Source organism: Solanum dulcamara, chromosome 12 (genome assembly GCF_947179165.1).
Source record: "Solanum dulcamara chromosome 12, daSolDulc1.2, whole genome shotgun sequence".
NCBI classification, from domain to species: domain Eukaryota; kingdom Viridiplantae; phylum Streptophyta; class Magnoliopsida; order Solanales; family Solanaceae; genus Solanum; species Solanum dulcamara.
Genome location: NC_077248.1, coordinates 47,603,205 through 47,622,246, shown reverse-complemented (window position 1 = coordinate 47,622,246; position 19,042 = coordinate 47,603,205). Strand labels below are relative to the sequence as shown.

General features: G+C 34.9%; 1 protein-coding gene across 1 annotated transcript; it reads left to right on the top strand.

The window, feature by feature from the left end:
- Positions 1-3,163: 3,163 nt before the first annotated feature.
- LOC129877747 (protein NETWORKED 1A-like) lies at positions 3,164-11,842 on the top strand. Its single transcript, XM_055953274.1, has 3 exons — positions 3,164-3,390; positions 5,738-9,918; positions 10,445-11,842. Exons 1-3 carry the CDS (start codon positions 3,288-3,290, stop codon positions 11,648-11,650), a joined length of 5,490 nt encoding a protein of 1,829 aa, XP_055809249.1. The 5' UTR covers positions 3,164-3,287; the 3' UTR covers positions 11,651-11,842.
- The last annotated feature ends 7,200 nt before the right edge of the window (positions 11,843-19,042 follow it).

The following is a 19,042-nucleotide window of genomic DNA, read 5'->3' as shown; positions in this document are numbered from 1 at the left end:
CTCAACTTAGTCACTTTTCTTTATAAATTATTCTTAGTATCTTAAGTTGACATTTCTTTTAAATATTTTTAAAAGTCTTTATTATTTATAAATAATTTTTTAAAGTTGGTCAAATAATTTCCAAATAGTTGAACTATCGTGTGTTAACAACCACTTTGAGTGCTAACACCTTCTCAAAGTGGAAATTTAAATCCTTATCCTGTTTCTCTAATTTTTAAGAATTAAATCTGCTAGGATCTTTTAAATTAAGTTTTCTTAATTTGTTTAAAAAATTAAGTGACAACTCTTTCAAAAAAAATTGATTTTTTCTCTGAAAAGTTAAAATTAATTTTAAACTGTCTATTTTCGATATAACAATGTCTACCTCTACTTCATTTTCTTCTTCTATACCGTAAATTTCTTGGACCTCAAAATAATTCATATTATATGCACCCACACATATGTCTCTTTTTTACTAGGTGGTGTTTTAGACATATGAGAATATAATCTAGTATATATACTATCTCTAATAGGACTGATTTTTTGCTTACTACTACTCCTAGTACTACTTCCGGGATAAATTTTTTAACACTTTTACCACTTTTTAAATTTTATTTATTATGCAATTTAAATTAATAAAAATTAAAAACATAAAAATAATGTAAGTAAATTTTCAAGAATCAATATACTAAATAAAAGTTTACCAAATTGTTGGAGATGAAGAAATAATTAAGCAATCATAAATTGATGAATTGAACACTTGAAAGTTGAAAATTTCCATTTGATGTTATTAATTGCAAAAACAATAAGAGATTGCTAGAAAACAACACTTATAAGAGAATCGATCTACTGAATCCGCATGTCTGAACGATCCCCCCTTAAACTGAGTCCAAAAAATTGATTCGAGTCCTACCATGCTAAGCACATACTGAACGTCTGGATCAAATTCAGAGCAACCCAATCCAGTTGACATGTTTAATAAAACGTGAGGGATAATACTCAAGTACATCCCTCAACTATAACCGAAATCGCTAGCACACATCTTAATTATACATGAGTCCTATTACCCCCTGAATTATTTTAAAATGTAATAAACACATCCTAAAACATATATAATCACTCAAATGAAGGGAGGTGCTTTACACTCGCTTCCACATACGTCAGCGTCACGTCACTAAATCGTCAGATCTAAAAAAAAATAAAAAAATCATCAGATCTAAAAAAAGAATTAAAAAATCGTCAGAGCTAAAAAAATTAAAAAATCGTCAATTCTAAAAAAAATTAAAAAATTAATTTTTTTTTAAAAAAAGAATTTAATTTAAATTGTGCTCACCATATATTGCCTAAATTAAATCTCTAATGTGCAATTTTTTTTCAAATTTCATGTTAAGTGGTTGATTAAAAAATAAAAATATAAAAAAAATCTTCCGATATTATACAAATTGATGAAATACCTAGAAAAAGATCACCGACAATTTAAGTATGTTGTGAAAAAGATATTTATATTTCTAAAAATGATAAAATTGGGTTCTATTTCATAATGAAAAAAAGAAAATTTAATTAAAAAAATATCAACTTAAGTTTTAATGTTAACTACTTATGTGTGTTAATTAATAATGAAAATGTCTAATTGAATGGACATGTGTCCATACTAATCAAATTTTAATACTTTTTTTTCGTGTCTAACATGTCTCCAAGAGAGTGAACACACTCCATGTGCCACCTCAGCACTGAAGGGTGTGTTTATTACACTTTAAAATAATTCAGGAGGATAATAGAACTCATGTATAATTAAAGTGTGTCCTAGCGATTTCGCAAATTGTTTAGAGGGATACTTGTGTATTATCCCTAAAAAGTGATGGATCTTACTTCTAGATTGGATCTATTTAGATTGTTCACATTTTATTCATAATCATAGTAGACAAGCAGACATGAATGAAGAGGAATGATTAAAGAAGGGAAAAAGATAAAATAAAACCGAAGAAACAACATTTTAGATCTCAAACGTGGTCTAAGCTATTTTAGTATTACTATAGAGGAGCGACAACATCGCAGTGTGTAATCATTTTTTTTCAGTTATTATTTTTCCTATCTTAGCTCTCTTTTTCACAATGCCTATTCTTAAAACTATACATTAAAAAATAATGGTTTACCTAAACATTATTACTGTCGTTTATACACATTTTATTATTTTACTATAGTTAATTATGACACTCTTTTTAGTCCATTTTAAGTTTTGTATGTCATATTTCTTAAGAAAAATATTTAAAAATATAAATTAAAATTGATTTTCACTATCACTATTTTGATTATTCTTAAATTATTCTCATAAAAACTATAAAGTAGCTAAGACTGTCATTAAATAAAGAATAAAAAAGAAAAAATCTCAACAATTATTTTCAAATTTAAATAATTTACTTATTTTTAATTTAAAAAAAATTAATATAGTTCACTTAAAATGGACTAGGAGCAATCGACCAAATTACTTGTTTTTATAAAATAAACATTTGTAAAAGATCCTTTGTTTGTGAAAGACAGGTTCAAACAGAGTTGTATTTTTTCTTGTTTGAAAAACTTAAAAATTTAAGTTCGTGCACACTGAATACAAATCCACCTTGATTTGCAAATAGCTAATGCGGAAGTCTTCGTATCCCGGAACTACCCCTCTCTCGCCTCCCTTCTTCTTCTCAATTTACATTGTTTAGTCAACACCATCAAGTGCTGCATTTTGATATCTTTGACGTTGTTTCCACTTTGAGAGTAGTGGAGAATTAAAATGCATAGGAAGCAATGAAGCAGTGAAGCCATTGCTGCTGAGCTGGTCAGATTCAGTATTTTGGTAACCTTCTATTCATTTTGCTTCTTCTTCTTTTTTTTGTTTTGATGTCCATTTTTTTTGGGAAGTGATTGATATATTTGAAGTTTAAAATAGATTTCTTTGTTTGATCGAAATGATTTGCAAATTCCTTTGGTAGAAGTAGAGTATTAAGCTGTTGTTTCCTCAGTTGTCAATTCTGATATGTACATTATTAATTATACTTGACTCTGACCCAAACTGATAACACTTGCATATATTTCCAGATGTATTACAGAGTTACAGAAGCAGTACAGGTATGCTGCAAAGCTCTGTTGATGTTATTATCCATGGGTCATTGCTGATACATTTAAATTTTTATAGCATTTTTTGTTGCCTAGGTGAGAGAGTCAAAGCTGCAACACTGGCGTGGATTCATAAGTTCTTGTACTGGTACAAAGACCAGGATTTTGCAAAGACAAAACCTGTTGCCTTTTTTTTCTTTGCTGGAGTCATGGCCACCTTCCTACATTCTGAAACCAGGCGCTTATACACTTTGTGGTGGGATACCGGCCATATTCCAAATAACGCAAAATGGCTTCAACATAATCTTACTGGTGAGTGGTGAGGGAGGACTTTTCTTCTTCTAATGGCTATACATAAATAGATTTACCTTTCCTTGTTGGATCTTCCTTAGACTTCAAGCCTCTTATTTACCGCTTTGTTTGAATATATATGATACTTGTCAATTTGATGTTAAGCTTTTGCTCCAATTAATGGATGATGGTATATCTTCTGGTTTTACGAAAACTTGGTAATAATGTATTGCACTGACATATATGTGGTCACAAGTGTATAAAATGTGTATGCAATTTGTGCTTGTTTGTCCATTACCATCATGTGGTATGAGCTAGAGTATGATTAGTTTGCCAATCAGGAGGTCACATGATTGAATATGTGTACATTTGCTCTTCCATTCCCTTATAAAGTTAGATCTTTACTTTAAACTATCGGATAAGTTGATATATCTGGAGCGGTTACCCTTCTTCCTGGTTGCCTTTTCATCTCTTCTCTGCATTACATACATTGTGATCGAAGGATAGATAATCTGCTTTATGTCTCAGATTTTCCGCTTGTCCTTTTCTCGGAACTAGAAACCATATAACTAAATTGATTATCTTCATGCTTTAGGATAAATGAACTATTGTGATAATCATTTCTTAAAAATCCTCTTCAGATTGAGAATTCCCTTGGAATGGTTCCTGAAAAGCCTGTGTTCACATCTTAGGTTGAGTTGAGTGATTGTAGCGAACTCAGAGGCAGTTTCACTTACCATCCAAATGAGAGGCAGTTGCATGTACCAATCTTCAAAATATCTGGTCTTAGGGAAGTAATGTAAAAACTGGAACATAGAAAGGAAATTCCCTAGATAGAAGAAATCATTAGAAAAGGAATTTCTGTGCTGACTCCACAAGAGACTGGCAGTGAGATGTTACTTGTCTAGTCTTGGCATGTGCACTGTTTGTGGAGAAAAAAATACCCTGATCAATGATATTTTGTTGATAAAATTTTCCACCTTATGGTACTTCTGTTCCTTTCCATTTGCCTATCTCTATCTTTCTACCAAAATACACCACCCACCTAAACCAACACCCTTGACTTAGAGCTAGCTACTTCTATTATGGTCCAACCTCTCTGCTTGGTCCCTGTGCAAGAACACCATACCTTAATTATTAATGATTTCTGCTGTGATCATTTTATTTTTTTGGGGGGTATGTTGGACCTTAGTGGCCCAAGATTAATTCATATAACATTATCGGTCTTACAACCATCTATGGAATAACACTCTAGTAGCACTTCTCTATTTTAACTATGCTATTTTGATGCTATGTGTAACAGTTTTATCTATCATATCATTCTCCCAAGACAAGAAGCTTAAATATCTTAATTATTTGCACTTAGGAACCACATTCCTGTCTATTCTCATATCATCTTTACTCTTCTTTGTGCTGGCTGAATATGCAATGATTCTTCCCACTGCTACTTCTTCTAAACTCTTTAATTAGAGCAAGTTTGGATAAGCATCCAGAATCTGCTTATTCTGAAAAACCCTTCTTGGTAAAAGTATTTCGGGGCTGCATAAATTTGGGTTTGGCCTAACATTTGAGAAGCGCTTTTATTAGTATTAGAAAAGTAGTTTATGTTTGGCTAATCTTTTCAGAAAGTTCTTTAAATGTCAAATTATGAAAAAAGGCATTATAGGTTTACTTTACAATTATTATGTAAAAAGAAAAAATAATTTTAGTTATTTATTATTAGACTTAAATTAAGTTTTTCATTTTGTATAATTAAACATTTTCATCTTTCTTTGAGAATTTGCAAAGAAAGAGTAGGAAAGTTATTGGAGAAAAAGCCATGCAAGTTCAATGTCGAACACCAGTGTAGACGCACGGTTACGAAAAACTCGTTTGTATTTCTTACCATTGTTCTCAAACTTGTTATAGCTCCCTTATACATATCCTTTATGGCATTCCATATGTTTAATTTGAATTTCTTTCTTTTCAAACAACACAAAAAGAACTTTTCTTGACACTCTATGGTTTGCTTTCTCTAGATTTGTGAACACCTTGTGTAGGCCTTTCTTCCTCTTCCAATAAATTTTCATAAATCTTATTAGTGATAGTATGACCTCTGTTGTAAACCTACCAGCCATAAATTTAAACTGAACCTCTGTCACTTTTGTAGTGTCCCTAAGTCTAAGCTCTATTACTCTTTCCCAAAAGTTCATTCTATGACTCATATTTAGTGCTACAATAGTTCGCACGACATTGAATATCTCATTACATGGTCTTCTATTTGTAGTGGGTTTTTTTTAATCTAAGTTTCTTCTCATGCACTTTTTTTTTTCTCTTTTCTAAAATCTCATAGGAGGAACTTAACTGGTCTTTTATCTTATTTCAACAGAAATGGATGCTAAGGTAAAGGCAATGCTCAAGATCATTGAAGAAGATGCAGATTCATTTGCAAGAAGGGCTGAAATGTATTACAAGAGAAGGCCTGAGCTAATGAAGCTAGTTGAGAAGTTCTACAGGGCATATCGGGCACTAGCGGAACGATATGATCATGTAATTGGGGAGCTCCGGCAGGCCCAAAAATCCATGTCAGAGGCATTTCCCGACCAGCTACCTTTTCTACTGGCTGAAGATTCACCCAAGAGATCTTCCACACAAGTTACTGAACCACATACTCCAGAAGTGTTGTGCCTTCGTGCACCGTCTGATACACATGAATTTCATCAGTCCACGATGGGTTTAATACCATCTAGTATACATGCTGCAAAGATGATTGGATCTCATATTGGTGATTCTAATAAGGAAACAAGTGAGTGGGGTTTGAAACAGTTACTTGAGATGCTTGGGGCAGGAGAAGAAATGCTAAAGAACAAAAAGTTCCTCGAAGGAAAATTGAGTAAAGGATTGAACAGAAACACAGAAGAAAAGGAAAAATGTTTGCATAATCAAGTAACTAAATTGTCAAATGAGAATGGGAATCTCAATTCCAAGATCCTCGCTGAGTTGGAGCATGCCGATCAAGCTGAAGCTGAAGTTCAAAACCTGAAGGAAATCCTTGCTATTATGCAAGCAGAAAAAGAAGCTACCTTCATTCCGTATCAGCAATGCATGTATCAGTTATATGCTGCAGCGAGAGAGTTCAATAGTGTACAGAAGGACTCCGTGAAGTTCAGTGAACAAGCTAGCAGAGCTGAAAATGAAATTCAGAAGATGAAGGAATGGCTGATCAAATTAGAGGCTGAACGAGATGCTGATCCGAGCAAACACAAGAAGTGTCTGGAAAGGATATCTAAAGATGTTACGGCTTCTCAAGCACTTGAAGACATAAAAGAACTAAATAAGAGAGCAATTAAGGCAGAAACCGAAGCTCAGAATCTTAGGAATAAGATCTCTAAGTTTGAGTATGAAAAGGATGTCCTTCATGAGTATAAGATAAGCATGGTGAACATGTCTGACCTTGAAGAAAAACTCTTGGTGGCTCAGGAAGAATCCAGAACGCTTACGGAGATAGCTGATAGAGCTGAAGCTGAGATCAATAAACTGAAAATTGTTCTGGTGGAACTAAGAGACGGGAAAGAAGCTGCTACTGGTGACTATAAACACTGTCTGGACAGAATATCAAACCTTGAGAATGAACTAGCTTGTTCCCAAGAGGATATAAAGCGCCTTAATGGTGAGATTTTAATAGGAGCTGCAAAGCTTAAAGATACTGAAGACAAGTGTGTTGTGCTGGAGATATCAAATCATTCATTTTACCTAGAGGTAGACAATTTGGCAAAGAAGATTGCGATGAAAGATCAAGAACTCTCTGAGAAGAAGAAGGAGTTAGAAAAACTTCAAATTGATTTGCAAAATGAACACTTAAACCATGCACAAGTTGAAGAAACTCTTCAGGCTCTGCATTATTTGCACTGTCAATCTCAAGAAGAACAAAGAGCTCTGGCCATGGAGCTCAGAAATAGTCTTGAGCTGTTGAAGGAAGTGGAAACATGCAAAAATAGTTTGGAAGGTGAACTTAAGAGAGTGAAGGATGAAAACCATAGCCTGAATGAACTGAAATTTTCCTCAAGCAATTCGATCGAGAATCTGGAGAATGAAATCCTTAGCTTGAGGAAGATGCAGGAGAGACTTGAAGAGGAGGTTGCACAACAAGTTGGACTAAGTAACAACCTTCAACAAGAGATTGTATGTTTGAAAGAGGAAATCAAGGACCTGAACAGGAACTACCAGGCTGTAGAGCAAGTGAAGGCTGCAGGCATAAATCCTGAATGTATCGACTCTTCAATAAAGATCATGCAGGAAGAGAACTCCAAACTCCGGATAATCTGTGAGAACACCAAATGCGAGAAAGAAGTCCTCCACAAGAAGTTGGAGGACATTGATGAACTTTTGAAGAAGAAGGCTGTTCGGGAGAGTTACCTCTCAGATGTAAATGGTGAGTTGCAGAGATCGCAGGAAAAGGCGAGAGCGTTGCAAGAGTCTTGTCGAATTCTCAATGGAGAAAAAACTATTCTTGCTGCTGAGAAAGCCGCTTTGCTCTCTCAGTTGCAAATTATAACTGAGAAAATGCAGAAACTCCTGGAGAAAAATGCAATGCTCGAGAACTCTCTTGTGGTTGCAAAAGTTGAACTTGAAGGTCTAACAGAAAAGGCGATAGGTTTAGAAGAGATATGTCAATTGCTGAAGACAAGAGTTATAGTATCGGAAGAGAAGTATGCTTGCCTAGAGAAGGATAAACAAGCAGAACAGCTTCAACTTGAAGAACTTAGAGTTTTTGTTGAAATGGAGAAACAAGAAAGGATGAACTTTGTGTATCAGAGTGAAACCAGATTAATTTATATGGAAAACCATACCAATCACCTACAGGAAGAGAGTAAGTGGAGGAAGAAAGAATTTGAAGAAGAACTCGACAAAGCTTTAAAATTCCAGTTTGAAATTTTCATCCTGCAGAAATTTATACAAGATATGGAAGAAAAGAATTTTTCTCTGTTGGTTGAGTGTCAGAAAAATATTGAGACATCAAAATTGTCTGATGAACTGATTACGGAGTTAGAGAAGCAGAATCTCAAACAGCAGGTTGAAGCAGACCTTTTGGTAGATGAGATTCAAAGGTTGAGAATGGGGACATATCAAGTTTTCAAGGCCCTTGAAAATGATTCTGACTTTGTGTCTGAAGATAAGGTGGTAAACGAACAAACTTTCCTGCATTATATTTTGGGTAGTGTTGAGGATATGAAATGTCCACTCAGACTGTACGAGTATGATAAGCAACAGTTGTTGATTGAACACTCAGCTCTTCTAACTCGACATGCTCAGCTGAAATCAGATGGCCTGGAATTGGAGTCAATGAAGAAATCTATAGAGGAGGAGCTTAATAGCGTGGCAGAGAAGCTGGTTACAGTACAGAAAGACAACCATTGCCTACTAGAGATGAACAAAAAATTACAGTCAGAAATGAGCAGCAGTACTCAACTAAATGCCATACTCGAGGTGGAGGTTCGGACTCTCTGTGTCAAGCATTGTGAGTTGCAGGCAGCTTACTTTGAATTACAAAAGAAATACTCGCATGTAGTTCATCAGAACGAGACATTGTTGACAAAAATCTCAGAGATCAAGGAGGAGAAATGGATAGTGGAGCAGGAAAATGATGTTTTTCTACTTGAGACACTGACACTGGGTAATTTCTCTAACATTTTGAACAGTTATGGTAGTGAAAGGACTGCTGAGCTAAAGTCTATTTTTGAAGATATGAGCAAACTTCATGGTGTTACGCTTGACTTTGAGAAGGAGATGGATGTATTGAATGGGAAGCTGGAAATGCAGGAAACTGAAAACCTACTCCTGAAGAAATCAGTTGAAAGGTTAGAAAAAGAACTCCATGAGGTCAGGGAATCTAATGATCATCTCATGTTGGAAATGTCATCTGGAAAAGAACTTCAGGGTAAGCAGGAAATTCGGTTTTTGGAAGGAGAACAGAACTTTAAAGTATCTGAAAAATTGAAATCAGAATTGCATAGGGCTCTAGATGTACTAAAGACTGACTATCAAGAATCCTTGAAGATGAATGAAGATCTAGAAAAGAAGATATTTGAAATATTGAGAGACAACACCACTCAGAACAAGGAAATTGAATGTCTTCGAGAAACGAACACGAATTTGGTGGGTGAATTAGGAAAATTGCATAAAAAAATTGAAGAGCAACGAATCAGAGAAGACTGCCTATGTTCGGAGCTCCAAGAGAAAGACTATGAGTTTGGACTATGGGAGGCAGAGGTGGAAACATTTTATTTCAATTTGCAGATTTCCTCCACACGAGAAGCATTAATAAAAAACAAGATGGATGAGTTTACTGACGTTTATGGGAGACGGGAGAATGAAAATGCTTCCAAAAATTTGGAGATTGAACAGCTGAAAATATTAATCAATTTAATGGAGAGTGAAATTGGAGAACAGAAGTCACAGTTACTTGCATATGATCCTGTAATAGCCTCTTTAAGGTATGATGTGGTATCGCTTGAGCATAATGCGCTCCTCCAGACTAGGCTTAAGCTAGCAAGCTCTCAGGAATCAAAGGTAATGTACTTTCTTATAATAAGTGACATTCATGTTTCTTTATTCTCCTGCTTACTGCAAATTGGGCCTGAATGTAACTCAAGGCTTATGCATTTTTACATGACCTTAGCTTTAACACATCAATCAGTATTTTGATTGGAACTAACTTTGCATATGTTTTCTATTACTTTAAATACTATTGTTAGTCAGGATTTTCTTTGAAATCATTCTTCTTGAGGATTCATTCTCTCATAACAATTTCCAGTGTCTCACATTTCTTAGGACTAGACTGACTTGTTTCTTGACTTGGTCTCATGACCTGAATCTAGATTGTGAAAGGATATCTAGTTCAAAAGTGTTAATTTACACTGGTTTGATATTGCCTAATTCACTTGTAAGTATATTGCATGGACTTTAGTTTAAAAATAAAGCAAAAGAGTATGAAGATCATTCCCAGCTGTTTTTTTTACCTAGACATAAAAAGTGGAGAACTCGCGATCATCTGCAAATTTGTGTTGAAATTTCTTCTTCTTGCATATGTTTGCAGTGTGTTGACATTCAGGATCTGCCGGGCCCAGATGAAAGTAGATTTGAAAAGCTGAAAGAAAATCAACCTGTCATAACAAAAGACATTCTAGATCTGCAGGAGCTCAAAGACAGGATTAAAGCAGTTGCCAAAGTAGTGAAAGAGATGAACAAGCCTATTTTACAGGTATCTTCATACAACAAGATTGGGCGAGATAGCGCTGAAAGTGAAGTTGAGGCATTAAAATCTCTGCATAGCTTTGATCTAGAAAGATATGAGCATGTAGAAAGGAGGAATCCTAGGAATGAGTATGATGAGGGTCAAAACAGGCGAAAGACGAAGCCCAAATCCTTTGACGTCAAAAACAAGATACTGATGAAAGATATACCACTTGATCATGTTTCTGATGGCTCACTACAAAGAATTAGAAGAAGAGGTTCTTCTGGTGCTGATGTAGAAGAAGATCGGATGCTTGAGCTATGGGAAACCACAGCGGATAGCCCCAATAAAAGTGTGAAGGACTTGAAGGAACGGGCAAATCATCCAGCAGAGGGGACTATAGGATATTTGAAGTGGAGGAGATATCAGCCGCCAACAGAATCAGAGGTGGAAAAGGAGTTGAGTGTTGATAAGTTAGAGTTATCAATATACTCCTTTGATGCAAGTATTGAAACAAATAAGCATATTCTGAACCGGCTATCCTCTGATGCAGAGAAGTTGATTAGTCTTCAGATGACTGTCGACAGCATGAGAAGGAAATTGGATAAGAAAAGAAAGGCTAGAAAAGACAAAAATGTTGATTTTGTAGCAGCAAAAGAACAGTTGCAAGAAGTTGAATTAACGATTGTGCAGCTGGTGAATTTGAATGGCCATTTAATGAAGAATACAGAAGAAAGCACACTTGTTGCAGGAAGTACTTCAACAGATTCAAAAGAGGTGTTGAATATCAGGGGACAGAGAGTTTCAGAACAGGCAAGAAAGGGGTCCGAGAAGATTGTACGGCTGCAATTGGAGGTTCAAAAACTTGAGTGCATGTTACTGAAACTGGGGGATGAAAAGAAAAGCATAGCTAGAAGCATATTTTCCAGGAGCAACACAAGTATTTCATTGAAGAAGTTCATTCATATTGGGAAGAGAAATAGTGAAAAGGAAAAAAAGACCCATCTTTGTGGATGCTTTACACTTTACAATAGCAGCAACAGCATTAATGAGAGATACCACATCTAAAATGCTTCAGATGTTCCTAGTTATATTGTTGTTTGGGTTATTTCTTTTGTAGTCAGAAACTGGAAAACTGATACACGTTCAGTTTTAGCCTTTTAGGTGAATTATAACAGTTAGATTGGAGCTAATTCAAATGTGAAGGCTAGTATTTTCGTTGTTTAACTCAGTTTTGACTACCTAAATTACTTTAGTAAAAACAATACTTTCTTGATTTGTAGTTTAAGCTTTCTAGACTCTAGGTCTATTTCTTATTGATAGGCAATCTAGGTGTTTAACAGTGAAGCTATTAGCTTCAGCTTGATGCATGTAGAGTTTCTGCAAGAGCACCAAGTTTCAAAAGTCAGTTCCTTAAGAGTCAAGGTACTCAAATTTCCTTCTCTAACCAACATTTGTTTATTGGTTAACCAGTTCAATTTTACATTTATTAGTAGTTCTTGATGTGAAACATATTCACTAATCTACCTACTTTTATCTCATTTTGACCTCTATTATGAGCACATCTGTAACTCCAATCAAAACTACCTATCTAGGTTTGAACTCCATGCTCATCGATGAGGTCATTCAAAGTCAATCGCAACTATCATTGCAGGTCATTAATATCACAACTGTAGCAATTATTGTCCAGTAAATATGATGTTCTGGTTTCATGAAAAAACAAATACCTGTACTGGATAGAGACACGAAATTCTTATCCATTTAACTAAAATAGGATCAATATTCACCATTTGATAGTTCACACACTCTTTCTTTAGCTAGTATTTGGATACGTGTGTTGTACGTGTGTCCCATGTCAATCAACATAGACTTCTTAAAACGGTATAGGTAATTGAGTAATTGCAATTTGAAACAAAAGTTCAAGTTGAAATATGTTGGTCAATTATAAGCCTATTGGAATGACTTGATCATCACCATTTTAGTTTGTAACTATACATAATCAACTAATTATTTTACTTTTTTGGGAAAGATACGATTTTATTAACAAAAGTGACAGTTATATAGCCAAAGAGGGCAGGTCACTTGTTTCTCAAAAAGACCAAAACAGACTCATACTTACAAGGAGCCGAGCAAAGATCAACAATAAAGAAAACAGAATTTAACAACTCAGAATGACAGAAAAATAAGTACCTGTCTATAAATTAGTCGATTCCAGTAACAAGCAGCAACAACAGAAAAGAGTTCAAATTCAAGGTCTGGAATCAAGTTGGGACAGTAGTGGTTGTTATTTATTGAGGTCAGTGCCGGAGCCAGAATTTCTGTGAAGGGAGTTCGAAGTATAAAGAAGTAAACACGTGAAAATTATAAGATGAAAAATGGAGCAAGACGGGAGGAAAATATCAATCTTAACCTGCTAAATGTAACTTGTCTTATCATGTTGCGATTAGGTTCTTCCTACTTTTACCCTGCTCCATCAAGTTTATTTGTTCTACTTCATTTTGAACTTTTTTAAAATTCTGAATTAGAGTCCAACTTTAAAAATCACTAAGATTCTTTAATAAGGGGTAAGAATTGAGTTACTAATATTATAATGTATATTCAGGAGATAAATAAATGACATCGTCGATTTTTTTAGTTCATCTAATTCAATTTACTAGGTTAATCATTTGTAAAAAAGACAAATGATGAATAAATCAAATAAGTTTAATTTAGTTTTCATATTTTTAGAATCGAATTGGAATATAAGAAAAAAATCAATTAAATAGATTTTGTTAAAAGAATATTCAAGACTTTTAAATTTCTTCATTCGATTTTTAAAAGAGTTTCTATGAGTTAGTACAAGGAAAGAGAGTTATGTAGAAGAAAAATGAGCAATATGAATAAGAAGAATAAAACACAAAAGTTATCAAAATGTGTCTAATAAATTTAAACAAAGACAAATTGAGAAAAAGAGATAGAGCCCGTTTGGATTGGCTTTAAGTTGGTCAAAACCAACTTAAAGCCCCTTTTTAACTTTTGGACGTGTTTGTCTAATGCTGACTTTAAGTCATAAAGTTCTTAAAGTCAGTCAAAAATGAAAAGTTAGGATTCCTAACTTTTTTTTTCAAAGTGCTTAAAGTCATTTTCTTTGACTATGGAAATTACTTTTATATCCCTTATATTTTAACTAAATTCTCAAACTATCTTTTTTTATTCTTTTAACCCTAAAATTCACATTATAAGCACTTTTATCCAAACACTCAACTGCTTATTTATAAAAATAACTTTCAGCACTTCAAAGTTCTAAAAAGACTTCATACATAAAAAACTTTTTTAAGTCAATCCAAACGGGCTCATAGAGAGAAAAATAATGAAAAACAAAAATAATCAAAACTTGAGCCCATCTCAGCCTTTCCCAAAGCAAAAGAAAGATGCAAATATACTACATGCAATGGGGATCGAACTTAGACCATTTTAGTCATCAATGAACCCCTTAGCCATTGAGTCATTCCTCTCTTTAATTGTAAGGGGGTTCAGTTTAATATATGTTCTTATAAAACTAGAAATTGACCTTATATATTCAGTGTAATTTTTCGTTCAGGGGGTTAGGGTGAAACCCCTAAACTCCACGTAGCTCCGCCCTTGATCAGGTGGCGGCTTCAAGAATGAATATGAATGACAATTTCCTTGCATAGAATGTCTGCATTGAACCTGCCTGTTTGGAAACTGATCATATTCAGTTCCCTCTATATAAGAGCAACCACCATAGAAAATACATGTCACACAATGGTTCCCCATCCACTCTTCTTTTTAGTCCACTTTGTAATGAACTGGATTTCCTCCTCCCAGTCCCCAAATTGTTTACTAGGAAAATGGTACAATTAAATTTATATGTGGTAAATAGTACGCATCTTAATCGAACTAGCTTTAGGTCTTTTTACCAGCGGTTTGAATGTTGATAGATTAACAAACAAAGTAAATAATTTTGTCTGCAGGAGTTCAGATGTGTCCACAGGAGTCTTTAGGAACTTTGGTCTGAGTCTTGTTAGACTCTTAAACTTATAAGAGAAACAAGGTTTTTACAGAACTTCTTTTCATTCAAAATGGCATATTACATGAGGCTTAGACACATAGCTATATAAGACTTTTGAAAAAAAAAGTAAGTAGAGTACCTAGTCAAGCACTTACAAAACAAATTCCATAAAACAAGGATTACCTTTCCTTTACAAACCAAACATAATATTAATAGAGGACACTATTAGACTAAAAAACTATCTAGAAAATCTCATTTTCTAACACTCCTCCTTGAGATTTTTCTTGGATACTCCCAGCTTAGCCCTTAGAACTTCAAATTTTCCCTTAGGAAGAGCCTTGGTCATGATGTCTGCAATCTGCTGATCTGAGCTGCAATGAACAAGTTTAACTTCGCCATCCTTCTCTGCTTGCCTGATAGCGTGAAACTTCACATTTATATGCTTGCTACGACCATGTTGCATTGGATTTTTTGCCATAGATATTGCTGACTTGTTGTCAACCTTAATGACAATAGCTTCAATGTCATTTTTCTCCAAATCACATAGAATCTTTCTTAACCATAGAGCTTGATTAGTTGCACCAGCAACGGCGATGTATTCAGCTTCTGCAGAAGATTGAGCTACCACCTCTTGCTTCTTTGAATTCCATGAGAACATGCCTGAACCAAGTGTAAAAGCATATCCAGAAGTTCTTTTCATATCATCAATGCTTCCTGCCCAATCACTATCTGAATAACCCATCAATTTCCCTTGGTCTTCCTTTTTAAATCAAATACTAAAATCAACAGTTCCCTTGATATACCTCAACGTTCGCTTAGCGACACCAAGATGAACTTGACTTGGAGTATGCATAAATCTTGACAAAAGACTTGCTGCAAATATGAGATCAGGTCTTGTTGCTGTCAAATACAACAAACTACCTATTAGACTTCTATAAACTGCAGGATCAACCCTATCACCTCCTTCAAATTTTGAAATCTTTTCATTGTGAACTAGTGGGGTCGATACATGCTTGCATCTCTCCATCTTGAATCTTTTAAGAATATCCCATGCATATTTTATCTGTGAAATGAAGATTCCATCTGTAGCTTGATGAATCTCCATTCCCAGAAAGTAATTCATTTCACCCAAATCTGACATTTCAAACTTGGTCTCCATTTCTTGCTTGAATTGATTCATCATAGCTTCATTGCTTCCTGTTAACAGAAGATCATCAACATAGAGTGACACCAAAAGCACATCTCCTCCTTTAGCCTTCTTCACATATAAAGTGGCTTCATTTTCACTTCTCTTGAAGCCACAATAAATAAGATGAGAATCAATCTTACTGTACCAAGCTCGAGGAGCTTGCTTTAATCCATACAATGCCTTATGTAGCTTGTAGATTTTATCCTCCATTCCTGCAACTTGAAATCCTTCTGGTTGGTCGATATAAATCTCCTCCTGCAGCTGTCCATTTAAGAATGCTGATTTCACATCCAAATGATACAACTTCCAATTTGATTGAGATGCTAAAACAAATAGAAGTCTTATTGTATTATGTCGTGCAACTAGTGCAAATGTCTCTCCATAATCCAGACCTGCAACTTGCGTATAACCTTTCACAACAAGCCTTGCCTTGTATTTATAAACTGAACCATCTGGATTAAGTTTGGTTCGATAAACCCATTTCACCCCTATTACATTTCTATCTTTGGGTTTATCAACCAGCTTCCAAGTATCATTCTTCTCTATCATACCAATCTCATCCTTCATAGCTTCAATCCAAACTTCATGTCTTGATGCTTCTTGATAGCTATTTGGTTCTGAGATTGCAACATTACATCTTTTATATATCTCAGAAAGGGACTTTGTTTTCAAAATGGGCGAATCAAGTGAGGATTCCCCATCTGATTCTTCATCTTTTTCCAAATTTTCAAAGCCAAATGATTGGATTTCAGGCAGCGGATGCAAGTTCTGAAAATCTGCATTATCTTTCTCAATTTTCTCCTTATCCCAGTTCCAATAAGCATGCTCATCTACTACAACATCTCTTATGATGGAAATACTTTTTGTTTGCAAGCTGAAAACTCTATAACCTTTGGCTTGCGATGAATAACCAATAAAGATCCCCAATTCACCTTTTGGTTCAAGTTTGCTTCTTTTGACTGAAGGAACATGAGAATAGAAAATCGAACCAAAGATTTTTAAGTGCTTGGCAGATGGTTTTGTTCCACTACAAGCCTCAATAGGAGTTTTTTTATCCACAGCTTTAGTTGGCAGCCTATTTAATAGATATACTGAAGTATAAATAGCTTCTGCCCAAAACCTTTGCTGTAGTTTCTTTTCAAGCAACAAACATCTAGCCATTTCAACAACAGTCCTGTTCTTCCTCTCCGAGACTCCATTTTGTCTGGGTGAATAACTTACTGTCAACTTGTGATCAATCCCCATATCTTCACAATACTTATTGAACTCATTTGAAGTGTATTCACCACCATTGTACGATCTCAAAGACTTCAGCTTACAACCACTTTGTCTTTTAACAAAAGCTTTAAATTTCTTAAAAATTGAAAATACTTGGGATTTGTTACTCAAAAAATACACCCAAGTCATTCTTGTTAAGTCATCAATAAAGAGAACAAAATATTTATTTTGTCCTAAATATGATGTCTACATAGGTCCACACACATCAGTGTGAACTAATTCAAGTTTTTCAGTTGCCCTCCAGGTAGCACTTTTAGGAAATGATTTCCTGTGTACCTTACCCATCTGACATGCCTCACAAACTTCTTTAGATAGTGAGATCTCAGGTAACTCTTTAGTCAAGCCTTTCTCATACATAGACTTTAAAGTAGCATAGTTAAAATACCCATATCTTTTGTGCCACAACCATGACTCATCCATACTTACAAAATTTGCATTATCAAACTTCCCAACTAAAGGAAAAGATTTATCCACCATTTGTACTTTAACAATCAAATTATCTTTTGAGTCAAAAACCAAACAATGTTTGCCCTTAAAAATTAAGGAACAACCTTTCGACATCATTTGAGCCACACTTAACAAGTTACATGCTAAACAAGGAACATACAACACATCATGTATAAACATTGTACCTTGTATAGTTTGAAAGGCAACTGAACCCTTTCCATGTGCATCGACTGTTTCACCATTTCCCATCCTAACTTTAGCTTTGAACGACTTGTCAAGTGTGTGAAACAAGAGCTCATTGTGCGACATATGACTCGTACATCCACTGTCTATGAATCATGAGGATTTGTTGCTTGTGTTTTCTTCGTGAGAAGCCATAAACAAGCTTTCTTCTTCCTTTTCCGACTCTTGAACAAAATTTTCCTGCTACGCATGATGTTGTTGTGGTTGATTCTGCTTGGCCCTGTAATTTTTCTCAATATGACCCATCTCTTTACAGAATCTACATTGAATAGATGGCTTTCCTTTGAACCAACAGTCTTTTTCTTGATGATTGGTTCTTTTACAATGGCTGCAAGGTGGAAACTTCCCTTTCTTTGAAGATTCCTTCCATGGTTTTCCCTTTGCTACTTTATCTTCTTCCATCCTTCTATTGTCCTTCATAGGCTGCTTGCCTTTATGTTGTACCTGAAATGCCACTTCTGCTACTTCTCCATCTCTTATACTTGATCTTTGCTCTTGGGCTGGTAACTTGCTGATCAGTTCTACAACTGATAAAGTCTTCAAATCACAAGATTCCTCTATTGTTGAAATCTTGGACTCGAACCTTCCTGGTAAGCTTATCATCATCTTCTCCACCACTTTTGAATCTGGAAAGGTTTCACCAAACAACCTTATTTTGTTTACAATTTCCATAAGTTTGGCAGAATACCCTTTCACAGTATCTCCTTCTTTCATCCTTAACATCTCAAATGCTCTTTTGAGAGTTAAGAGTTTGACAGCCTTCACTCTATCACTTCCATCGAACTCCTCTTTTAGCTTCTCCCATGCTCTTTAGGTGTTTCACAATTCATTATTCTTGTGAAAATCACATCTGAAAGTGCTGAATGAAGATATGTGAGAGCCTTTGGTTTCCTTGACTTTGAATCTTCATAAATCTTCATTTGTGCAACTGTTGGATTTGGTCCAAGTGGAGGAGGATCATCTTCACTTTCTATTGTTTCCCATAGACTAAGAGCTTTGAGATAAGCCTTCATCTTTATCACCCATATGTGATAATTTTCTCCTATAAACATAGGAGGGCCTGCACCCAAGAAGTTGTTGGATGCCATGTTACTGCTGCTCAGCTATCACCCTAGAAGAACTGGAGAAAACCTTAGTTTCTTGCCTTCACAGATCCCTCAAGAAGAAGGGCTCTTGATACCACTGTTAGACTCTTAAACTTATAAGAGAAATAAGGTTTTTACAGAACTTCTTTTCATTCAAAATGGCATAATACATAAGGCTTAGACACATAGGTATATAAGCCTTTTGA